Source organism: Saccoglossus kowalevskii, chromosome 7 (assembly GCF_978046115.1).
Source record: "Saccoglossus kowalevskii chromosome 7, keSacKowa6.1, whole genome shotgun sequence".
In the NCBI taxonomy this organism is placed as follows: domain Eukaryota; kingdom Metazoa; phylum Hemichordata; class Enteropneusta; family Harrimaniidae; genus Saccoglossus; species Saccoglossus kowalevskii.
In genome coordinates this window covers 13,284,004-13,310,865 of record NC_140647.1, presented here as the reverse complement: position 1 = coordinate 13,310,865, position 26,862 = coordinate 13,284,004, and the positions used below count along the sequence as shown (strand labels likewise).

The following is a 26,862-nucleotide window of genomic DNA, read 5'->3' as shown; positions in this document are numbered from 1 at the left end:
ATGCGTACTTGCTATATTTTGGTTTTGAGCACGCTCAGATGATTTAGATGGAAAGCACATGTTCATGTTCAATCAAAACAACGGTCCGGGGTTTCAGATAGGTTCAACTATTACAACGTGTAAGCGCCCAGTCAAACATTTATCAAACAATGTTTTATTCATTGTTGTTGTCGGACACTTTATTATGTCATGCATAGATATGCTCGTTTATTTACTAATAAATAAATTCTATTTTGAACGTTTCATTAATATAATAAACCTTATTAATACAAACATGTAATACAACACCCCTAACATATAATGGAATTACCATCGCGAGAACAGTTTAGTTTTTTTCAGTGTAGTTTCTGGATTCAAGTTTGAATTGCTCGCTGACTATAACATTATTGCTATTATGCCAAAGGGTGTAGACGAAAACACTCGGAAGGAGATTATTCGTCTTTTCTTTGATGGAAATAGTTTACGAATGATCGCCAAGGAAGTTGGACTAGCGGGGGCAACGGTCCAGGGGATTGTGAAGCATTTCCGTCGCACCGGTTGGATACGTTCTGACAAGAGTAGCGGCCGTCGTCGACTGAAATCTACACAGGAAATCGTTGAGTTTATGGAATTTCGTCTCTTACAGAAACCATCCCTAACGGCAAAGGAAATACGCATGTCTCTCTTGAGGGAAAATATTTGCGTACAGGAAAATTTGCCTTCGGTGCGTATGGTACATCATATAATGAAAAGTGATTTGAATTATTCGTTCAAAAAAATAAGTCAAACTCCTACTGAGCAAGTTACTGAAAGAAATATGGAACGAATATTACAATATATAGACACTGTTTCTCAGCTTGATCCACAAACTTTGCACTTTTTCGACGAGACTGGTGTGAAGAGAACGACTCCAAATCGCAATCATGATTACGGTCACAGTTTACGCGGTCAAAAGGCTGTCTAGTTTCAACGCTATGCTTATGACGTCAATTTTACAGTGAGTCTCTTACACAACGCCCGAGGTGTAAGTAACTTCAACATGTTAGACAGTCCTTCCAATGGACTCGAAATGCTTAATTTTTTTGAAGAGACCATGGAGTTATTCGACGAGAATGGGCAACATGTATTGTCACCAGACGATACAGTAATAATGGATAATTGTGGTTTTCACCATGGCCGGATAACTGAGCCAGCGCTTCGTGAAATGTTGGCAGCAAGAAATGTTACGCTACTTTTTCAACCACCCTACTCACCTGAATTTAATTCATGTGAAATGTGTTTTTGTCAAGTGAAGAGAAAATTACGAGAAAATTATGTTTGCCGTGTTGTTTACCGAGACTGCTATTATTGACGGACTTGCATCAATAACGCCCTTGATGTCGCGCAATTTCTTTCGTTTTTGTGGAATTGCCATAGTCTAGACTAGATAACATTAAAAAAACATACTAAATTTTGATGGTGGAGCCTTATCACAAAACTTACTGGAAAGTGTAAATTGATAAATAAATAAGTTTTTTCTTCAAAAATGTTGTCGATTTTTTTTTTATATGAGTTGCGTATGGGGTAGGTCTGCCACTAAAATTAACTGTTACAGGGTTAGGGTTGACCAATAGAAACACTGGATGGAGAGATAAAACCGTTGAAATTATTTAAATTCTTTACTTAGTTTGAGGTTAGATCATTGTTGATTATTTTGTTTTCAAAACAATTCGTTTCCCTGGAGTTTAAAATTGCCCCGACAACTCTTCGTCACTGTCATGGGAGGACTTTATTGGAGAGTCTGCAACAACAAAAATACACATTTAATTATACTGTATATTCGACGCTAGTCTCACAGCCTATAACATTAAAATATTGACGAATGTGTTACAGGGTGTAAAAAATAATGAGTATACTCATAAATATAATTATTAAAATATCGGGTGGGCTCGCCTTTTAGCAGTCCATATACAACTTCGCAACTATCAGGTGCGTTCTGCACTCCGGAAAATTCCGCTTCAAATTTCGCCAAAGCCTTACCCACATTTTACCGATATCTGCAGAATAAATCAAGAAAACTACACAAATTGACTCCATTTAGGAATTCCTAACGGTTTGCCCGAACGCACGGTACAGTTGGAGGCGTGGCCTGTTCAGCATTTGTCAACAACCAATCACAAGACTGGTTACGAACCACATTGAGGTCACGACTCGGTTAGTCTTGCTCAACCAGTTGAGCAACTAATATTCTTCAACCTGGTATTTTTTATAGATTTTATTTTTCATTCTTTTCGTCTGTTTTTTCGAGTTTAAAAAATATGAGCTGGCTGGAGCCTTCATCACTTGTCTATTTCTTACACTAGATACCAGCCGACACCCCCCCCCCCTCACAGGGAGTGCATACAGTTGATCATAGTTCCTGGGCTCCCTGTGCATATACTAGTACTAGTATGTAAAACTATATAAGTAGAAGATTTCTGGGAAAGACTGACTGGGCGCTGTATGGCAAACTGGCAATGGGACATGCCATTATGCGCAAACGCGACATTTTTAATAGGACTGTGTATAAACCCATTGACAACATCTCAACAAACTAACAATCGAAGGAATTTACTTTTAACGTTTCTTGTTAATATTTATTTCCAGTTTTATGTTCGTTTTATATTTCTTCCAAGTGTTACACAGCAATGATTGTTATACCTACAAAGCAATGGAATATTCCAACTACCCCTGTTCCTCGTGCCCACACATCAAAGGCATACCGCGTCCGGTGTTTTGATTAACTGTCACGTGAGAGTGTATGTAACTTTATTGCGTCTACAACGGTCGTTGGGGCGTCTAGCAAAGTGTCTGGGGATGTTGCAAAGTCCCTCGGTAATTAGCTAGCGGGTGCGCGAGTTAGGTGTATGTAAATATCTTGCGCTCGCTGTAATAAGTATGAGTGTTGGGAATCAAGAATCGACAGTTGCATAAATATTCATATTATTACTATAGGGGAACCTGTGTATTACTGAAATGAACATATAACTGACACAAACTTGCGACACAATAATGCTATACGAGACTGATGCAAACTGCTCTTTGAAGTGGCGGTACATGTAATATAGGCATATTGTTGAGCACATCCACTATCAAAGTCAATAAATTTGTTTGAATCCATCTGCTTCAATTTCATTTGAATGTTACAGAGATGTTAAAGCTGGAAACATCCTAATTGGCGATGATGGGGAAGTACAATTAGCTGACTTTGGTGTTGCATCATGGATCTCAACGGGAGGTGATGTATCAAGAGACAAAGTGAGGAGGACGTTTGTTGGTACACCATGTTGGATGGCACCAGAAGTTATGGAACAGGTAATAACAAAAATGTATATTGAACTTCTAGTTCAACAAAATAAACTTCATATTTGGTCAGATACATGTAAATGTAGCTTCAATTTCAACAACAAAATTTGGTGAGATTGTTTTCATCAGAAAGATCATGAGAGTAATTATTCAGGAGCTGTATGTGAATATATCATTTATGGGTACTGATATTACATGGTCTTTTTGTCCAAGTACTTCATGAAATCTGTCCCTTGACTCATAGTTTTATTCATAGTTAGCCAGGTAATAATCGTCTAACAACTTGGTGTAACAATGTTTGATTTCAAACACTACAATATACCTAAGTTAGTATTTGTGTATGCAAGAAATGGTAACAGTGTGTGTCATGAACTTTCAATGAGCCTAAAAGTTAAATGTTAAAAGTTAAATATCATGAACATCAGCAACTTATAAATTGTCTATAACCAATCAGTTCATCCTTCATATGGTTTTAATGCAAATATCACCCAAGTTGAACAATTTTTTACCTATCATTAGTTACAGTAAATCCACAACTATAATAAAATATAAAGTAATGAAAGATACAAAAATGTACATGTACCACTGCTAACATTATCTGTTCTGTGTTGTAGTACATAAGACATATATAAGGTTAATATCTGATTACTACGTTAAACCATACTTTAATTCCCTACACCAATCGATATAGATTATTGATTGAACTCTAGCTTGGGTATGGCTTGACCTTGACCCCAATTTTAGAATCTGATCTATTATCTGCCACTTATACCTTTTCTCTTGTAACTTGACAAATATAATGATATGATAAATTATGTTTTTTTAACTACTAGCCAATGTTTTTTTGATTTTTGACTTGGCTATGTGTATGCCTGCCTCTCTTGTATGTTCAAGGGGTATAACAGACGTGAAAGCTCACCTCCTACCTAACTTACCAATAAATACTCCCAGAAAAGTCAGGTGAGTGAGACATGTAGTGTTTATAAGTTAACCGTTTCAAAATATTTTGTTGTTTTGGCAGGTGAAGGGTTATGATTTCAAAGCAGATATATGGAGTCTTGGTATAACTGCTATTGAATTAGCCACAGGTGCAGCACCCTATTCTAAATATCCACCCATGAAGGTATGGTGTAAAGTTGTACTCTGAGATCATTCCTATAGCTTTATTCAACTATTTTAGGATGTATTAAATATTTAATGACATTGTAGTGGGACAAATTTTTGTTCCAAATTATTGCACATGTGTGTACTTAGAATCTTTGTGAATCAACACATGTCAGAACAGATTTTAAAAGTGTTAGCAAATGAAATTCAAACAAACAATCAAATGGGAAGACAAAATGACTGCCAACATTCAGACCGAATTGAACGTCCATTGAATATCGAAGAAAATTTGGTACATACTTCCCACAATTCTCGCAATTTAGTCCATCATAAGTTACCAGTACACATAATAGTTGCTAGATCCTGATAGGAAAATGACCCCAGACTACAACTTTAAGGATATGCTTTATTTACCTGACCTTACACTATAGAGTAATTTTTACAAAATAATATCAACAAATTTGAATATAAACACAAAGTATGGCATCATCAATAAAAAGTATCTCTACATGTAAATGATCAATTTTCTTTACCCATGTACAATGTACATGTACATCAGAATCTTTTCATTTATAAACACAGAATGCATGTATCTTTCATATACAGAAAGTATATGTAACAATACTATATTTTCACTATCATACATTTAGTATCTTACTATAAAATGAGCTTATATTTGGTCTACTTTTAGATTGTTTTATTTTCATATAGTATGCTTTTAATCGATTCTCAAATGAAAATTCAGTTCAGACTGCCAGGAAACCAAAAAGACATTGTTTTACAGTGCCCTTTTAATGTAAAGTAAATCACTTTTTCAGCCTACTGTAAAGCCATTTATTTTCACTAGCAAATTTACAGCCTTTGCAGGAAAACAGCGAGTTTTATTGTTTTGTTACATGTTCATATGTATTTAATTTAAATTAGCAGATTTTACCTTTTTAAAATAGTTCACAACACAAGTGAGCTTTTCTGTTTTCAATATTGAAGCCGTAAGTAAATTCATCACAATGACACTTATGTTTTATATTACATTTATTTACTGAGTGTTCTATTTTAGGTGTTGATGCTTACGCTGCAGAATGACCCACCAAATCTAGAAACTGGTGTTGAACACAAAGATTTTTTAAAGAAATACGGTAAAGACTTGCGAAAAATGATTTCAAAATGTCTTCAAAAAGATCCAGAAAAAAGGTCAGTTTATCAACCTGACTAATATCTTGTGTAGATAGAACTGTACAGAATTATTTACTTTATTTTATTGGCCGCCTATAATTTCATTTAAAAATAATATGTGGAAAATTGCATTCTTGTGTAGGTTTGGTCATCTATTCAGAGAACACTTTACAAGATAAAATTACCTTGCTTTGCATGCCCAGTATGCCACATTTAATATTCTAATTGGTTCTTTAATAAATATTAAGTCTGTCAATACAGTGAATTTCATGAAAGCATTAATTGTTTTTATAAATGGTTAGTTCCAGACATTTTCCTGAGTTTCAAAAAACGTTCAGATTATTTCATAATTGAAAGGGTTATGTTTTACTTTTTCCAAATACATTGTAGTATATTCTCGAACATTTTGTTTGTGTTTTCCTTGTAAAGCAATCTTTAAAGTATCAGCTATTCCCTCGAACTTTCATAAAACTGCATTGACCAACCAACTGCATTGTGCTCCACCAAATTGCTGTTTGTGTTTCAATAGCGCCTTGGCTATCTCTCACAGAGTTTCCCACATACAAGTATGTCAAATCACCCCAAGGGTAAGACCCTAGTAATGCTGTTATTACATGATTAGGGGAAGTATATCTTGTAATTCCCAACCAAAGAGATCATCTTATATATGACTATAAAGTTGCAACCTAGCCTCACTGTTTTTACTGGTTTAATTCTTAGACAAATAATAGATAACTTACATGTTGAACAAAATTGTTTTGTCTTCAGACCACCAGCATCAGAACTATTAAAAAGCCCATTTTTCAAAAAAGCTAAAGGCAAGGATTTTCTAATGCAGACATTGTGTCCGACTCATGAGCATTGGCCTCAAAGATCACAGAAGGTAGGATAGAATCCAGTGACATTAATTCGTTTATTCCATTATTAGCAAGGCAATGTATGCTTTACTGGTAATTGTACACAGAATGTGTGGTGAATTGTACAACCAAATTATCTATGATATGTTTATACTTTAAAATAATATTTTAAAATATTATGATTGCTTGTTGCAATGATCACCACACATTCTAGTCTCCCTTCACTGTATTGCTTGTACATGTTTCAGTGGCATAACAATAATTGTTAGTACACATGGCTGTTTCCCATAATACCTTGCTTGCTGACTTTAATAGCCCTTTGCAATTATCTCGTATGCAACTAACTTTGAGCACCTACCTAATGATGTGAAAGCAGTTATGCTGTACATGTAATTGCTCCACTCATCCTGCTTATAACTTGCTCTGTCAGCAAACACAATTCCCGCTCTTGAACTTGTCTCACTATTAATGTGCTGCAGGATATTCTCTTGATTGATTCTCTCTGCTAATACCCGTCTCCATTGCATCAGGACATTCTCTTGATGATCGATTCCCTCTGCTAATTTTTGTTTTCAATACACCGAGAATGATCTCCCCTAAGCAAACTTGCTTTCTCTAGAGCCATGCAGCATTCATATTCTGACATCCGTTTCATATAAAAAAACAAAGAATAATTCATTCATCTTGCTAAATATTTGGATGGAAATAAAGACGTGCCTAGTCCTAACTATAATGTCTAAGATTTATCTTCTGTCAAGTCATGTTATAATTTCAATTTTATTTCATTATTCTTCATTGGACAACAAATCAAATTACCTTGATTACTTGTCACAGTCTGCTAGAGTAAGTAACGTTTGTAAAATTAGCCAACACTGTCATTTAATCTGTTCTGGGTTTGTCTTGTGTCATACTGTGGTTTCATGTCATGTTGATTGGTAATCCCCGATTTTTATCAATTAATGAGCAATATTGCAGTGATTGATTGGAATGTGTGGTATTGGTTGAAGTAGTAGTGTGTATTAAAGATATGAGGATAAAACTAAGCTATATCAGAAGTAATGATTATGTTAGTAAGCTGAACAAGTGATGTAGGGAGAGGTGCACAATGTAGATGCATAAGTAACTTGTCATGTTGGAATTGGGGAGTGATGCAGGAATATGGTTGTCAGATGTGAGTGAACAACTGAGTGATATCAGAGGTGAGTGGGGTAGCAATGATGTGGGACTAGGGATGTAGGTACAGTAGGATTTCGGTGAAGAAATGAGTGATACCAGAGGTGAGTGAGGTGTTTGAGGTAGCAAGTGATGTGAGAATAAGGATGAAGGTACAGTAGAATGCGAGAGAAAATCTGGGTGATACCAGAGGTGAGTGAGGTGGTTGAGGTAGCAATGATATGGGACTAGGGATGTAGGTATAGTAGAATTTGAGTGAACAAATGGGTGATACCAGAGGTGAGTGAGGTGATAGAGGTAGCAAGTAATGTGAGAATAAGGATGTAGGTACATGTCGCATATGACTTATTTACCACTTCCGTGTCACTGAGAATGTTCTAGAACTGTGCTGTGTCTGGGTGGAATATTCTAGATTTTTTTTTAGAAACTGGTTGAATAGGTAATAGAACACTGTAGGAGGCAATAGAAGGTAATGGAAATTCTAGAAATTTATAGTAAATTCCAGACTCATTATGTATGCTGATGTAATGGTCTATTTATAGATAGTGTGGGTATATATAGGGTTGTTCAGCACTGAGTTCAGATCGGGGATCTCGTTGAATTGTATTGGAGTTTAAGTATCTAGTTATTGGAGTAGTGGAGTTTTACCGCGTTATTGTACTTGATGTTTGCAGAGTATAATAATACCAGTACCAGTTGAAACCTCATTTGTTGGCTCCGTGTTTGCATGTTATCATCGCCGCCAGGGAAGTCTTTCTGTTGCTGTTGCCATTTTGGTATTTGAACCATCACACCTGTACTATACCAATTACGGTAATATTACGTTGCGTGTGACAATACAGTAGAATGTGAGTGAAAAACTAAGTAATATCTGAAGTGAGTGAGGTGGTTGAGGTAGCAAGTGATGTGAGACTAGGGATGTAGGTGCTGTAGAATGTGAGTGAAAAACAGAGTGATATCAGAGGTGAGTGAATTGGTTGAGGTAACAAGTGATGTGGGAATAAGGATGTACAAAATGTAGGTGCTGTAGAATGTGAGTGAACAACTGAGTGATATCAGAGGTGAGTGAATTGGTTGAGGTAGCAAGTGATGGGGGAATAAGGATGTACAAAATGTAGGTGCTGTAGAATGTGAGTGAACAACTGAGTTATACCAGAGGTGAGTGAATTGGTTGAGGTAACAAGTGATGTGGGAATAAGGATGTACAAAATGTAGGTGCTGTAGAATGTGAGTGAACAACTGAGTGATATCAGAGGTGAGTGAATTGGTTGAGGTAACAAGTGATGTGGGAATAAGGATGTACAAAATGTAGGTGCTGTAGAATGTGAGTGAACAACTGAGTGATATCAGAGGTGAGTGAATTGGTTGAGGTAACAAGTGATGTGGGAATAAGGATGTACAAAATGTAGGTGCTGTAGAATGTGAGTGAAAAACTGAGTAATATCAGAGATGAGTGAGGTGGTTGAGGTAGCAAGTGATGTGGGACTAGGGATGTAGGTACAGTAGGATTTTAGTGAACAACTGAGTAATATCTGAAGTGAGTGAGGTGGTTGAGGTAGCAAGCGATGTGGGAATAGGGATGTAGGTACAGTAGGATTTGATTGAACAACTGAGTATAAATCAGAGGTAAGTGAGGTGGTTGAGGTAGCAAGCGATGTGGGAATAAGCATGTATGTACAGTAGGATTTGAGTGAACAACTAAGTGATATTAGAGGTGAGTGGGGTGGTTGAAGTAGAAAGTGATGTGGGAATAAGGATGCAGGTGCTGTAGGATGTGAGTGAACAACTGGGCGATACCAAAAGTGAGTGAGGTGGTTTAGGTAGCAATGATGTGGGACTAGGGATGTAGGTGCTGTAGAATGTGAGTGAACAACTGATTAATATAACAGGTGGGTGGAGTGCTGAGGTAGCAAGTGATGTGGGACTAGGGATGTAGGTACTGTAGAATGTGAGTGAACAACTGATTAATATCACAGGTGGGTGGAGTGCAGAGGTAGCAAGTGGTGTGGGACGAGGGATGTAGGTGCTGTAGAATGTGAGTGAAAAACTGAGTTATACTAGAGGTGGTTGAGGTAGCAAGTGATGTGAGAATAAGGATGTAGGTACAGTAGAATGTGAGTGAAAAACTGAGTGATACCAGAGGTGAGTGAGGTGGTTGAGGTAGCAATGATGTGGGACTAGGTATGTAGGTACAGTAGGATTTGAGTGAACAACTGAGTGATACCAGAGGTGAGTGAGGTGATAGAGGTAGCAAGTAATGTGAGAATAAGGATGTAGGTACATGTCGCATATGACTTATTTACCACTTCCGTGTCACTGAGAATGTTCTAGAACCGTGCTGTGTCTGGGTGGAATATTCTAGATTTTTTTTTAGAAACTGGTTGAATAGGTAATAGAACACTGTAGGAGGCAATAGAAGGTAATGGAAATTCTAGAAATTTATAGTAAATTCCAGACTCATTATGTATGCTGATGTAATGGTCTATTTATAGACAGTGTGGGTATATATAGGGTTGTTCAGCACTGAGTTCAGATCGGGGATCTCGTTGAATTGTATTGGAGTTTAAGTATCTAGTTATTGGAGTAGTGGAGTTTTACCGCGTTATTGTACTTGATGTTTGCAGAGTATAATAATACCAGTACCAGTTGAAACCTCATTTGTTGGCTCCGTGTTTGCATGTTATCATCGCCGCCAGGGAAGTCTTTCTGTTGCTGTTGCCATTTTGGTATTTGAACCATCACACCTGTACTATACCAATTACGGTAATATTACGTTGCGTGTGACAATACAGTAGAATGTGAGTGAAAAACTAAGTAATATCTGAAGTGAGTGAGGTGGTTGAGGTAGCAAGTGATGTGAGACTAGGGATGTAGGTGCTGTAGAATGTGAGTGAAAAACAGAGTGATATCAGAGGTGAGTGAATTGGTTGAGGTAACAAGTGATGTGGGAATAAGGATGTACAAAATGTAGGTGCTGTAGAATGTGAGTGAACAACTGAGTGATATCAGAGGTGAGTGAATTGGTTGAGGTAGCAAGTGATGGGGGAATAAGGATGTACAAAATGTAGGTGCTGTAGAATGTGAGTGAACAACTGAGTTATACCAGAGGTGAGTGAATTGGTTAAGGTAACAAGTGATGTGGGAATAAGGATGTACAAAATGTAGGTGCTGTAGAATGTGAGTGAACAACTGAGTGATATCAGAGGTGAGTGAATTGGTTGAGGTAACAAGTGATGTGGGAATAAGGATGTACAAAATGTAGGTGCTGTAGAATGTGAGTGAACAACTGAGTGATATCAGAGGTGAGTGAATTGGTTGAGGTAACAAGTGATGTGGGAATAAGGATGTACAAAATGTAGGTGCTGTAGAATGTGAGTGAACAACTGAGTGATATCAGAGGTGAGTGATTTGGTTGAGGTAACAAGTGATGTGGGAATAAGGATGTACAAAATGTAGGTGCTGTAGAATGTGAGTGAAAAACTGAGTAATATCAGAGATGAGTGAGGTGGTTGAGGTAGCAAGTGATGTGGGACTAGGGATGTAGGTACAGTAGGATTTTAGTGAACAACTGAGTAATATCTGAAGTGAGTGAGGTGGTTGAGGTAGCAAGCGATGTGGGAATAGGGATGTAGGTACAGTAGGATTTGATTGAACAACTGAGTATAAATCAGAGGTAAGTGAGGTGGTTGAGGTAGCAAGCGATGTGGGAACAAGCATGTATGTACAGTAGGATTTGAGTGAACAACTAAGTGATATTAGAGGTGAGTGGGGTGGTTGAAGTAGAAAGTGATGTGGGAATAAGGATGCAGGTGCTGTAGGATGTGAGTGAACAACTGGGCGATACCAAAAGTGAGTGAGGTGGTTTAGGTAGCAATGATGTGGGACTAGGGATGTAGGTGCTGTAGAATGTGAGTGAACAACTGAGTGATATCAGAGGTGAGTGAATTGGTTGAGGTAACAAGTGATGTGGGAATAAGGATGTACAAAATGTAGGTGCTGTAGAATGTGAGTGAACAACTGAGTGATATCAGAGGTGAGTGAATTGGTTGAGGTAACAAGTGATGTGGGAATAAGGATGTACAAAATGTAGGTGCTGTAGAATGTGAGTGAACAACTGAGTGATATCAGAGGTGAGTGATTTGGTTGAGGTAACAAGTGATGTGGGAATAAGGATGTACAAAATGTAGGTGCTGTAGAATGTGAGTGAAAAACTGAGTAATATCAGAGATGAGTGAGGTGGTTGAGGTAGCAAGTGATGTGGGACTAGGGATGTAGGTACAGTAGGATTTTAGTGAACAACTGAGTAATATCTGAAGTGAGTGAGGTGGTTGAGGTAGCAAGCGATGTGGGAATAGGGATGTAGGTACAGTAGGATTTGATTGAACAACTGAGTATAAATCAGAGGTAAGTGAGGTGGTTGAGGTAGCAAGCGATGTGGGAACAAGCATGTATGTACAGTAGGATTTGAGTGAACAACTAAGTGATATTAGAGGTGAGTGGGGTGGTTGAAGTAGAAAGTGATGTGGGAATAAGGATGCAGGTGCTGTAGGATGTGAGTGAACAACTGGGCGATACCAAAAGTGAGTGAGGTGGTTTAGGTAGCAATGATGTGGGACTAGGGATGTAGGTGCTGTAGAATGTGAGTGAACAACTGATTAATATAACAGGTGGGTGGAGTGCTGAGGTAGCAAGTGATGTGGGACTAGGGATGTAGGTACTGTAGAATGTGAGTGAACAACTGATTAATATCACAGGTGGGTGGAGTGCAGAGGTAGCAAGTGGTGTGGGACGAGGGATGTAGGTGCTGTAGAATGTGAGTGAAAAACTGAGTTATACTAGAGGTGGTTGAGGTAGCAAAAGAGGAGGTATGTAATGGCAATCTTGAGCTTCAACCTGAGCTTGCTCAGAGTCAACCTGAGCTCCACCCTGAGCTTCAACCTGAGCTCCACCCTGAGCTTTCAACTTGAGCTCCACCCTGAGCTTCCTCAGAGTCAACCTGAGCTCCACCCAACTTGAGCTTGGGAAATTATTTAGTATACTGATTAGTTTTTCATGCAAATTTATCTAAATTTATCTAAATATCTTTTTTGTCCAATACGTTTAGGATAGTATATCTAGTTTGGGTGAAAATCTATACAAATTAATACTGCATATTAATTTGGTAGATTTAATTTGGTTTAAATCACATGTGAATATTGCACAATTCTAAAGAACTTTTGGGAAAAACTCTGATCTAGATCTTTATCTGAAATAAAGTCTATTAATACATTCAATTTTAGATATTGTTCATCAATCATTTTTTCATAAGAATGGTTCTAGCCGATATAAATATATTGTTCTAAACTACAATTCCACTTATTTCGTCAAGAATGAAACTAATGCCACCACTTTTTACAGTGAAGAAGACATTGTCCTCATGCTTGAATTTTTGATAGATAATATATTTGTTAAGTTTGGAGGACATATATTTAACTGTGCTCCCTTGCTGACCGACTTGGTTTTATTCTTGTATGAGACTGAGTTTCTTCAGAAACAAACAATTAAAAGAAGCTAAATCTTTTAATTTTACATTTAGATATATTGATGATGTCCTTTTCATCAACAATCCTAACTTTTGTGATTCGCTCCCATTGATATATCCCACAGAACTAGACATTAAAGAAACTACAGAATCAGCATACGCGGCCTCATACCTTGACATTTACCTCGAATTAGACAACAATGGTCATCTTTCTACCAGACTTTATGACAAAAGAGATGATTTGTAATATTGCTTTTTGACATTGATTGGTTGGATTATAGTTGGGTATTGTTGCTTGGATTTACAGCAGAAACTCAAAACGAATTTGGCGCACCGACACTGTGCTCCAACTTGAGCATCTGAGATTGAATCAGCTTGGTTTAAGTCACCCGTTAAAGCAAGCGAAAGAAATGCACTCGCTAGCAAAAACGCACATATCTCTAAATATAGTTTAAACTTGTCATCGAAAATGATTGCACGGTTTGTAAAATGAAGTCTCCCATTGATGGTAGTTTTTTTTATTGAAATCAGCAAATATGGCAACAAAACTGAGCGTTACGACCTGGGCGTAGAAACCAAAACGGGAAATAATTTTACCCCAGTATTAATAGTGGAAGATCATTACAATAACCATAGAAGAACCCCTTACTACCTTCCATGAAAACCTGAGCGCTGCGCCACGCTGAGCTTTAACTTGAGCTTGGCATATTGTTTACAACGGAAGCTCAAACAAAATTTGGGCGCCTACACAGAGCTCCAACCTGAGCGTCCAAGGTCACATCAGCTGTGTTGAAGTTAAATATTATGTTTCCAATTCTGTCATCGCCCAAGACTTTCTGATGGCACAATAAGAGCGAAATAATTTCTTGAAACATTATGTTGAAAATAAATCTCACCTTTCTGTCAAAATATTACTATGATACAGTGTATTTGTAGTTTTGTTGTGCTTTAAGATTTTTTGTCTCTAATATATTTTATATTTTTTCTATTCATGGAGCTTGTTTTTTAGCTCCATGGTCTTTTCGACCAGGGTTGTTTATGTTTGAAAAATCTAAGGTAACAAATCACTAATAATCGGCTTTATCTGTCATTTACTCATCGAATCTTAGGGTACCAGTATAACAAATTAAAGTGCAACAACACAGAATAATTAGCAGCTTGTGTCTATTCACAGTATTGAGCTCCATCCTATATAGAAAGGCTGTGGTATATAGAATGAATAAAACAAATAATAATAATAACTTTGTTGTTATCAAATCTCTATTGAAATATAGATAAAATTACAATAAAGAAAAAAATCATAATAATAAAAAAGTAAAAACAAAAAATTCTGTTGAGACAAGCGTAAAATAAGTACACATCAAAAGTACACGTCAAATACAATACATTTATAAAGAACACATCAAAAGTCTGTTTTGGGGTGGAGAGGTGTTAGACCTAGCTTCGTTTATAATAATAATAATAATATTCATTAGACGCATAAAATCCTTAGGAAAGGATAAAAGGGTCTTACAGAAAGAAATTTAAAAACTATAATCTAAAAAGAAAAAGAAAAACCTATTCTAAAATATAAAAAAAATCAAAAACAAATATGAATAAACAATAAAGACAATTTGCAACCAATGGTGAATACAGAATATAGAATGAACACAAAATGTAACCTAATACACTGATAGTTGTTGCTGTTTTGTTCCATAGCTGTTTTTTAGGAAGACAGCTAAGGCTGGTGCTAGAGTATGGTGGGCTGTACATTTCATTACAAAATGCTACTCATCCTCAATTATATTTTGGCTGCACAAATCACATGTTCTTTTATCCAGTGGCACATTATTATGTCTGCCTTTCTCAATTTTAAGGTCATGGTTGCTTGTCCTGAATTTTGCAATTAACCTCCTAAGACCATGGTTCTGCATATTCATTAAGTAATTTTCAATTTTTAAATCTTGTTTAAAAAGTCTGTATGTTCTTAGTTTGTTTTAGCCAAGGTTTGTTTTCTATTATCATTATGCATGTAAAAAATCCAAATGATTTTTTGATTTTTTTATGAATAAAGTCTAAATTTTTCTTATATATCTTGAGTTTACAATGGTAATAACATCAATATCTTGCATGAGGGTTTCTACACTTGTAAACCATTTACTTTTTACATTCTTATTTACTAAGTAGGCTTCTCTTAATAATATGTTATCAGAGTTTGTTACTCGGTTGAATATATATATACTTAAGTCGTTGTTTCTTGATAAAACAGTCAATTGGATACCTTCCTAGCTCACCATAAACAGCCATTTTTGGTGTGAATTTGGAGAGACCAAGAATGAACCGACAAAATGAAAGATGGACATCCTTGGTTTGGTCTTAATGTAGCTTGTAATCAAACCATAGTACATGTCATCCATGATCAAACAAACCAGGGCATAGTCAAGCCTGGTTTTTACTCATCAAACTTTGCAAATTTTTGTTTTTTAATTCAGGTTAGATAATCAAATTTACTCGAATCCCCCTTCAAATACCAATATATGTACATATATCCCTGTGCTTATAAGTATGCTAATTTTTGTTACGCGGGGTTAAAATGGCTGGACAACAGGAAGTGCTCTACCTGCTGCCAAGCTTCAAATTATGATATCACATATTTAAACAATGTTTTTATCGGTACTTTTAATTTATTTCCAGTTGACGTTTTTGATAGGCAGAAAAAAAAAACAAGCGGGCGACGGAACAATCTTTTCTGTTCTGCAGTTTTACTCAAGGAATTGTACCTAGTGTTTATGTGTATTGTTTATGTGTTAACGATGAAAGTGTTTTGTTCTGCCTATGTTACACCTCAGACTACTATAGAACAGACTAGCAACACCTCTATATGGTATGTGTGAATTGGGGGGAATGTAAGAGAGGAGGTGTGAGCCATGGCTAATCTTGCTGGTAGTTAATTGACACGTCTTTACCCGAAGATCGCATGTTTTCGTAATGTCATTCTAGTGCATCGCACATATTTTCAGATCTAACTGAAATTCGAATCTGAGTTTTGAAATGAACAAATCTGAGAGAGGTCTACCCAAGGTACATATACAATGTACACCAAGTATCAAAGCATTGTAAAATATTGACACGAACGACGACAGACAATCACTCGTATGATAAGCTCCGCTCGACAAAGTGGACAGCGGAGCTAATAAAACTGAAGATGAATTACATAATAAAACTGAAAATAAATTACATTTCTTCATGGATTGTCATCTCTACAACAATTACTTTCAGGTACTTTTGTTTACTATTAATTTTATCTTATTATTAACCAACTCAACTTCCATTTATTACTTCATTGTTGTAGACTGATAGAAAAATAATATTAAATAAACATTATTATTATTTAATTAATTAGTCAATTTTTCCTTTTCAGAATAAAATAAAACTGTAACTGTAGAAATAAAGATTAGAATAAAAAAAGAAAAAATGTTTCATGTGTGTGAAACAACTGCTTTAATGTGTGACTCCAACACAACTGATTTGAATTTAGAGCTTCTGTTGTAAACAATTTCCAGGGTTCAAGTTGGGTGGAGCTCAGGTTGACTCTGAGGAAGCTCAGGTTGAAGCTCAAGTTGAAGCTCAAGTTGAAGCTCAAGTTGAAGCTCAGGGTGGAGCTCAAGTTGAAGCTCAGGGTGGAGCTCAGGTTGACTCTGAGCAAGCTCAGGTTGAAGCTCAAGATTGCCATTACATACCTGAAGAGAGGTGGGAATAAGCATGTAGGTACAGTAGGATTTGAGTGAACAACTGAGTAATATCAGAGGTGAGTGAGGTGGTTGAGGTAGCAAGTGATGTGGGACTAGGGATGTAGGTACAGTAGGATTTTAGTGAACAACTGAGTATAAATCAGAGGTGAGTGAGATGGTTGAGGTAGCAAGTGATGTGGACTAGGGATGTTGGTACAGTAGGATGTGAGTGAACAACTAAGTAATATCAGAGGTGAGTGAGGTATTTAAGGTAGCAATTGATGTGGGAATAAGGATGTAGGTACAGTAGGATGTGAGTGAACAACTGAGTAATACCAGAGGTGAGTGAGGTGGTTGAGGTAGCAAGTGATGTAGGAATAAGGATGTAGGTACAGTAGGATGTGAGTGAATAACTGAGTGATATCAGAGGTGGGTGAGGTGGTTGAGATAGCAAGTGATGTGAGACTAGGGATGTAGGTACAGTAGAATGTGAGTGAACAACTAAGTAATATCAGAGGTGAGTGAGGTGGTTGATGTAGCAAGTGATGTGGGAATAAGGATGTAGATACAGTAGGATTTGAGTGAGCAACTGAGTAATATCAGAGGTGAGTGAGGTGGTTGAGGTAGCAAGTGATGTGGGAACAAGTGATGTGGGAATAAGGATGTAGGTACAGTAGGAGTTGAGTGAACAACTGAGTAATATCAGAGGTGAGTGAGGTGGTTGAGGTAGCAAGTGATGTGGGACTAGGGATGTAGGTACAGTAAAATGTGAGTGAACAACTAAGTAATATCAGAGGTGAGTGAGGTGGTTGAGGTAGCAAGTGATGTGGGAACAAGTGATGAGGGAATAAGGATGTAGGTACAGTAGGAGTTGAGTGAACAACTGAGTAATATCAGAGGTGAGTGAGGTGGTTGAGGTAGCAAGTGATGTGGGAATAAAGATGTAGGTACAGTAGGATGTGAGTGAACAACTGAGTAATATCAGAGGTGAGTGAGGTGGTTGAGGTAGCAAGTGATGTGGGAACAAGTGATGAGGGAATAAGGATGTAGGTACAGTAGGAGTTGAGTGAACAACTGAGTAATATCAGAGGTGAGTGAGGTGGTTGAGGTAGCAAGTGATGTGGGAATAAAGATGTAGGTACAGTAGGATGTGAGTGAACAACTGAGTAATATCAGAGGTGAGTGAGCTGGATAAGGTAGCAAGTGATGTGGGAATAAGGATGTAGGTACAGTAGGAGTTGAGTGAACAACTGAGTAATATCAGAGGTGAGTGAGGTGGTTGAAGTAGCAAGTGATGTGGGAATAAGGATGTAGGTACAGTAGGATTTTAGTGAACAACTGAGTAATATCAGAGGTGAGTGAGGTGGTTGAGGTAGCAAGTGATGTGGGAATAAGGATGTAGGTACAGTAGGAGTTGAGTGAACAACTAAGTAATATCAGAGGTGAGTGAGGTGGTTGAGGTAGCAAGTGATGTGGGAATAAGCATGTATGTACAGTAGGATTTGAGTGAACAACTAAGTAATATCAGAGGTGAGTGAGGTGGTTGAGGTAGCAAGTGATGTGGGACTAGGGATGTAGGTACAGTAGGATTTTAGTGAACAACTGAGTAATATCAGAGGTGAGTGAGGTGGTTGAGGTAGCAAGTGATGTGGGAATAAGCATGTATGTACAGTAGGATTTGAGTGAACAACTAAGTAATATCAGAGGTCAGTGAGGTGGTTGAGGTAGCAAGTGATGTGGGACTAGGGATGTAGGTACAGTAGGATTTTAGTGAACAACTGAGTAATATCAGAGGTGAGTGAGGTGGTTGAGGTAGCAAGTGATGTGGGAATAAACATGTATGTACAGTAGGATTTGAGTGAACAACTAAGTATTATCAGAGGTGAGTGAGGTGGTTGAGGTAGCAAGTGATGTGGGACTAGGGATGTAGGTACAGTAGGATTTTAGTGAACAACTAAGTAATATCAGAGGTGAGTGAGGTGGTTGAAGTAGCAAGTGATGTGGGAATAAGGATGTAGGTACAATAGGATTTTAGTGAACAACTGAGTAATATCAGAGGTGAGTGAGGTGGTTGAGGTAGCAAGTGATGTGGGAATAAGCATGTATGTACAGTAGGATGTGAGTGAACAACTGAGTAATATCAGAGGTGAGTGAGGTGGTTGAGGTAGCAAGTGATGTGGGAATAAGGATGTAGGTACAGTAGGAGTTGAGTGAACAACTAAGTAATATCAGAGGTGAGTGAGGTGGTTGAGGTAGCAAGTGATGTGGGAATAAGGATGTAGGTACAGTAGGATTTTAGTGAACAACTGAGTAATATCAGAGGTGAGTGAGGTGGTTGAGGTAGCAAGTGATGTGGGAATAAGCATGTATGTACAGTAGGATTTGAGCGAACAACTAAGTAATATCAGAGGTGAGTGAGGTGGTTGAGGTAGCAAGTGATGTGGGACTAGGGATGTAGGTACAGTAGGATTTTAGTGAACAACTGAGTAATATCAGAGGTGAGTGAGGTGGTTGAGGTAGCAAGTGATGTGGGAATAAGCATGTATGTACAGTAGGATTTGAGTGAACAACTAAGTAATATCAGAGGTGAGTGAGGTGGTTGAGGTAGCAAGTGATGTGGGAATAAGCATGTATGTACAGTAGGATTTGAGTGAACAACTAAGTAATATCAGAGGTGAGTGAGGTGGTTGAGGTAGCAAGTGATGTGGGACTAGGGATGTAGGTACAGTAGGATTTTAGTGAACAACTAAGTAATATCAGAGGTGAGTGAGGTGGATAAGATAGCAAGTGATGTGGGAATAAGGATGTAGGTGCTGTAGGATGTGAGTGAAAAAAAGTGGTATCAGAGGTGAGTTTGTTACATGTAGCTATTGGGATGCAAGTGAAATGAGTGAATATGATGGTCTTTCACATGTCTGTTTCCATGCAAAATTATTTATCTGTTTATTCAATGTTGACAGTGCATTTGTGTATGAATGAACTGCAGGATGCACACACAAATTGCTTGTGACGCAACATTATTTTTGTTTAATATGTCGTATAAATTATATTTGCTTGTGTCCTACAATTGTTGTAAACTTCATTCATTCATTATTAGACTGAGGAAAATAAGCAATAAGCAAATCGGAAACGGTTACCAAATATACTTTTTTCAATTGCCATGTATATAGTGTCTGTAAATGAGCTGCAAGTATCAATGTTTGCCATCTTTCTGACTCTATCTGTGCATTGTAATATCGCTGCAAGCATGTACATGTAAAATATACTTTCTATGTTAGCAAATATCAGTACAAGTACATTGGTATCATAAGCCTGTGTAGACATGGGCATAAATCTGAAAGTAATTTATCATTTATTGCTTTACAAAATATTTCATATTTCTGCATGTATTGTTATTGTTGCTGAACGTGTTATCATTATTATTGCCATCTGACATAAACAGAGACCAATAGCCATGATGTTAACATCATACAGACTTGATAGTTACATGTACATGTAGATAAGAAATCCAACACAAACAACAGAAATCACTGTCAGGTTAGCTATTAAAATACAAATAGAGTGCATTAAACAACATTTAATCTATCGAGGATTTTACATAAACTCATGAAATTCACTTAATTACTAGCTTGTCAAAAAATAATATTTTGTTGTGAATCAAAGTTTAATCCTATATCGGTTCTGAGAACTTATTGCAAATTACAAATGCATTATATTTTAACAATGATTTAAAAGTGATTTTTCATCCTGATTTGAATTAATGTCAGATCGGCACAAGAATCAAATATCTCAAAATCCTCAAAGGCCCATGGCATTTTGTAGATTAAAAAACAAAGAAATAAACTAATAGGATTCAAAGTGCATTACATAATAAAAAAATAGTCCAATCAATATTACACACAATCAACACAAGAATCAAAATCTTCCTCGAAGCCTCATGGCATTTTGTAGATTAAAAATCAAAGAAATAGACTACCGTAGGATTTAAAGTGCATTACATATAATAACAAAATAGTCCAATCAATAATAACACACCAATTTTTTGGATACCACAAAAATTTGAATTTTACATCATGGACAGAAACTGACAAAATAAGAAAAATATTACATCTATTTGTGCATGTACAGTTAGAGGTTTTATCAGAAGGAATTGTTTTATCACATTAGGTGAAGCGAGTACCAGGTTCTAGTGGACGACTACACAGAACAGAAGATGGTGAGTGGGAATGGTCTGATGAGGAGTTAGATGAAAATAGTGCTGAAGGAAAAGCAGCAAGTTTAGGACGGTCTCCACGAGTCAAGGCAGATTTTTTTGGTCCTCAGCTTGCTGTTAAAGCTGCTCGGGATGCTACTGTAAGTACATGTACATGTATATAATTATGAAACTTTTACAGTGCTTGTGCTGCTGTTGGTGGTGTGTAATAACTATTTGTAATTAGATCATATTGCTGCTGTGCATTGGTTTCTTTTTTGCTCTTGTTTAAGTATTTAAATACCTTACTTGACTGTGTTTATACCACTGTTGTGCGTGAGTGTTTATTAGTCCCTGTTCGGACATTATTAAATGTAATTTGTTTCTGTTGATGTTATTTCAGTCATTTGCCATTCGAACGCAGTCCAAAAACAGGGACTTATGTTTTGACCTCCAGGCGTCCGTGGTTCCGGACCTGTGTCTTAGAAGTGCCTGGACCAATCACAATCAAACTTCACACATACATCATACATGATATTATACATATGAACATCAATTTGTTTCACGATCTGATTCAAGATGGCCGAATGGCGGTCATTTTTGTTTTAAAAATCATCAAAATCAAGCATTTCTCGGCTGTTTACAAATGGATTTTGTTCAAACTTGGTATATATGTTGGACCTTGATGCACATTTTGTTTTTCAGATAAGATTCAAATGGCTGACTGGCGGCCATTTTGTTTTAATGAATGTGGTTCTAGTGCCATATCTGACTTGCTGTGACTGATTATGTTCAAATTTGAAATATTCATTATACATCAAGTCATAGATATATTAGTTTGACAATCCTATTAAAAATGGCTGACTGGTGGCCATTTTTGTGCTAAAAAATCATCAAATATCAAGCATTTCTGGCATTTATGAATGAATTTCGTTCAAACTTGGTACATACATTAGACATTACAGGTTCCTGATGCACGTTATTTTATTTTTTAGATCGGATTCAGTATGGCTGACTAGTGGCCATTTTGTTTTAATGAATGGGCTTCTAGAGCCATATCTCTGACATGCTTTGACTGACTATGTATTCAAAATGGCTGATTTTGTTTTAATTAATGCTGTTCCAGAGCAATATCTGTCTATACTCGTTTGACGATCAGATACAAATGTCAATCATTTTAATGTTAAACAATCATCATAATCTTATTCCTGACATGTTTATATTCCAGCTATATTACTATAAACAAAACTATATATCTTAAATTCGATAACTAACGGGGACTGTGCCATGCATGGCTTGTTTTGACTGTGTTTATACCACTGTTGTGAGTGAGTTTTTATTTTGACTGTGTTCATAATACTGTTCTAAGTTTACATGTATATACTTTTTCTGGCATTAACAGCAAACTAGTCATGAAAATGAAGTTGGTGCACAACCTGTTCAAGGGCAGAATATGCAACCTTCTCTAGTGACAGCAGGTCAAATCACAATAAATGTTCCTGTGTCACCACTACACTTAGTTATAAGACTTAGGTAAGTGTACTGCAAAAAACTTATCTACACCACATCCTGTGTAACCCAAAAATCGGGCAAAACTTATCAGTGCCTACTCTGGAGATTTACTTATTTCTGTTTTTTGTTGGTTTATTTGTCATGTTTACATATCAGACTTGACTGACTATAAAACTAGTACATGTATTATATTCTCAAATATTACATTCTCATAACAGATCATAACTGACTGAGAACTGTTATCTTGCATTTTCTTGTCCCAAGGAATTCTAGAAAAGAACTGAATGATATACGTTTTGATTTCACACCTGGGAAAGATACGGCAGATGGCATATCACAAGAGCTTGTAGCTGCCGGACTGGTAGATGGTAAAGATGTGATAGTTGGTATGTGAATATGTTAAAACTATACAATAATCATTTGATGTTTGCACATCTACTAGTAAACAGTATTAACTACTGCTAGATGAGTGCTTTTTCTGCTATTAGAGAAGGGAGATTGTCAGTAGTATACGTGTAATAAAAGTTCAGTTTCTTGAGGAACATGAAATGAGAACATGATAACTATATTGTTGGTTCTATTCACAGTTGCTGCCAATCTACAAAAGATCTTAGATACACCCCCACCCTCAAAGTGTATCACATTTGCCCTGGTAAGTTATCCATACATGTACCTTATCAGTATTATTCTCATGGACAGTATTTTATCACATCATCAATAATAAATCAATGTATGTTTAGCTGCGCTGTTGACTTTTCAAGCAGAGCTTATCATACAAATGTATGAGTGATTGTCTGTTGTACAGTGTCCGTCGTTGTTCGTGTAAACTTTTTACTTTTTTGACTTCTTGTTGAAAACCACAAGTCCAATTGCTTTGATATTATATATATGGATACTACATAATTATGTACATGTACCTCAATCAAATTTTGGGATGACATCTTCAATTCTCTAATTTTGATATTGTTGATATTTTGGTCATTTTTGGTAAAAAGTGATATTTTTGAATTCTTTTTAAAAACAGCGTCTGATTGCTTTGATACTATACATATAGGTACCTCAGGTAGACCTCTCTCAGATTTGTTCATTTTCTAATAATATCTTCAGTTCTTTAATCGAAGTGTGCATTGCTAACAGCGAAGCTATCTCAGTCGATAGGCTGCTTGAATGTAAAGCCGGTGGTTGTGCAGTGCTAGTTTGAATTTCATGTAAACAAAACATGTATACAATGTTACTTGTCCCATATCACAGCGCGACGACCACTGCCCTATGAGTGTGCCATTATCTGACTGTCATTCCACATCTATTAGTAAGTTGTTTTAAAAATAAACTGACTTTTATTTTTGTTATTAACAGAACTCTGGCTGTGAACCTAACGAAGTACCCGATGACAAGGCATTAATAGGTTTTGCACAACTTACAATCAGCTAGTTTTGGTTTTTTAGTTATTTTTAATTTTTCAGTCACAAATATGGTAGTTTGCATATTTGCTTGTATTATCGTAATATTACATAGTATACCTTACTGGACCATGTTAGAGCCCAGGGTCCTCAACTCAGAAAATCATGATTTTTTTTTAGGGGTGGGCGCTTACTCGACCACGCTCCTCAGAAAAGAGTGAAAATGACAATTGAGGGGGATATTATGTGTTTGAGGGAAAATAAAATTACAAAATTAGTTGCGTTGTCATTGACTTTTACAATGAATGATCACAAAAAATAGGCACATTTTATTACAATATTAGTTACATACCACCCAAATTTACAAGATTAACAATAGTCAAAGTCAAAATCTTCATTATCCCCACTGACAAATATGTTGGATCAAACGCAAACTCTTGATGAAAATCACTTTCCACCATAATGTATTTGCATGATTTGACCTGCAAAATGCTGTGTTATACCAACGCAATTCTTCGGAAATTCTCGAAGACTTTCTGGTAACACAATGTATATGAGAATTGTTGCTGTCGAAGTACAATCTTTTGGAATTGATTTCATATAAATGACATGGTTTTTCAAAAAATTCGTAACCAGCAATTTTTGATAGGTAAACTGAATATGGCATGAAATATTTATCGCATTTACTTTTATTAACATGTCATTGTCAAAGCGTAGTTTATCAGGGTTACTGTGGTCTACGCTGTATCATATAAAAACGATTACCAGTATTCGTTTAGCCATGACTAAAGACCAAGTTTTCAATTAGTGGCATAAGTGGGGGAGCACTTTACCGCTGGGCGCTTACAAGGTCCAGTACGGTATTATCTCAATGCTGCTTATGCTATGTTATTTTTAAATAAAAAAAAATACATACGAGTTTTCAGCAAAAACAACGTGGTGCAGTATATACAAATGTTCATTATGAATTATAAAATTTCATGGAAAATAAGTTAACTGGTTTTCCAAAAAAGTGGGTGGTGGACATCATGCACATAAGATGTACTGTTAAGATCTACATCAATCAGCTACCACCACAACCCAACAACAAACTTATAAGCCAGACGTGGCTGTGAATGTAACAATTGGCATTTTAAACTACATTCGTGCATCCAGTTCTGTGACCTTTTGTAGCCCACTATTATTGTGGGAGATATACTGGCACTGCCTCAAGTGAAATAATAATTCTAAATAATCCTGTCATTTCAACATATGCTCTGTTACTTCACCACTTTATTCTTTAGAGTAATTCATGAGACTACACCTCAAATTGATTTATAGTACAATCACAAAGTTATGTGAAATTGTCTTGTATGTGACTTGTTTTTGTTCAATCTGTATTTTTTTATATATTTTTCTAAGCAGCTTACTTTTTGTGATAATATTTAAAGTACTTAAAAGTGGTCATGGTTTTTTTACTTATCTGAAATATGCTCTAACGTACCTGTTTAACAATATGTTTCTGGTATTAAAGGTTGATTGATTGAACATACATGTACATGTATATGTTTTAAAACAGCTTAATATTTAAGGTAACATGCACTGTATTTTTTCTCAGATCAACAATTGCATATCTCAGGGTAGATTAGGTACATTCTTCATGGAATGTGAACATTTTGCTACTTTCAAAAATATCCCCTTTATTGGTAACTGCTGTTTCAAGAGAGGTAGAGCTGGTATATAAAATGTTCAGGTACATTATAGGACCATTATGGCTCTATTGGTAGATGCAAATTATGCACCATTGCTCTATTGGTAGATGCGAATTATGCACCATGGCTCTATTGGTAGATGCAAATTATGCACCACGGCTCTATTGGTAGATGCAAATTATGCACCACGGCTCTATTGGTAGATGCAAATTATGCACCATGGCTCTATTGGTAGGTGCACATCATGCACCATGGCTCTATTGGTAGATGCAAATTATGCACCATGGCTCTATTGGTAGGTGCAAATTATGCACCATGGCTCTATTGGTAGATGCAAATTATGCACCATGGCTCTATTGGTACATGCAAATTATGCACCATGGCTCTATTGGTAGGTGCAAATTATGTACCATGGCTCTATTGGTAGATGCAAATCTCATGCACCATGGCTCTATTGGTAGGTGCAAATTATGTACCATGGCTCTATTGGTAGATGCAAATTATGCACCATGGCTCTATTGGTAGATGCAAATTATGCACCATGGCTCTATTGGTAGATGCAAATCATGCACCATGGCTCTATTGGTAGATGCATGTCTCATGCACCATGGCTCTATTGGTAGATGCAAATCATGCACCATGGCTCTATTGGTAGATGCATGTCTCATGTACCATGGCTCTATTGGTAGGTGCAAATTATGCACCATGGCTCTATTGGTAGGTGCAAATTATGCACCATGGCTCTATTGGTAGATGCATGTCTCATATACCATGGCTCTATTGGTAGATGCATGTCTCATGCACCATGGCTCTATTGGTAGATGCATGTCTCATGTACTATGGCTCTATTGGTAGATGCAAATCATGCACCATTGCTCTATTGGTAGATGCAAATCATGCACCATGGCTCTATTGGTAGATGCATGTCTCATGTACTATGGCTCTATTGGTAGGTGCAAATTATGCACCATGGCTCTATTGGTAGGTGCAAATTATGCACCATGGCTCTATTGGTAGGTGCACATCATGCACCATGGCTCTATTGGTAGATGCATGTCTCATGCACCATGGCTCTATTGGTAGATGCATGTCTCATGCACCATGGCTCTATTGGTAGATGCAAATCATGCACCATGGCTCTATTGGTAGATGCATGTCTCATGTACCATGGCTCTATTGGTAGATGCATGTCTCATGTACTATGGCTCTATTGGTAGATGCAAATC

The 26,862-nt window shown here is 36.8% G+C and overlaps 1 protein-coding gene across 1 annotated transcript in view; it reads left to right on the top strand.

The window, feature by feature from the left end:
* LOC144353503 (serine/threonine-protein kinase OSR1-like) overlaps positions 1–25,472 on the top strand; it is a 40,947-nt gene extending 15,475 nt beyond the window's left edge. The window contains exons 5-13 of the mRNA XM_085501120.1: positions 3,147–3,312; positions 4,325–4,426; positions 5,465–5,598; positions 6,349–6,463; positions 21,009–21,194; positions 22,436–22,566; positions 22,810–22,931; positions 23,133–23,197; positions 23,902–25,472. Coding sequence (XP_085357246.1) covers positions 3,147–3,312; positions 4,325–4,426; positions 5,465–5,598; positions 6,349–6,463; positions 21,009–21,194; positions 22,436–22,566; positions 22,810–22,931; positions 23,133–23,197; positions 23,902–23,976 — 1,096 coding nt within the window. The 3' untranslated portion in view covers positions 23,977–25,472. The remainder of the gene's footprint in view (positions 1–3,146; positions 3,313–4,324; positions 4,427–5,464; positions 5,599–6,348; positions 6,464–21,008; positions 21,195–22,435; positions 22,567–22,809; positions 22,932–23,132; positions 23,198–23,901) is intronic.
* The last annotated feature ends 1,390 nt before the right edge of the window (positions 25,473–26,862 follow it).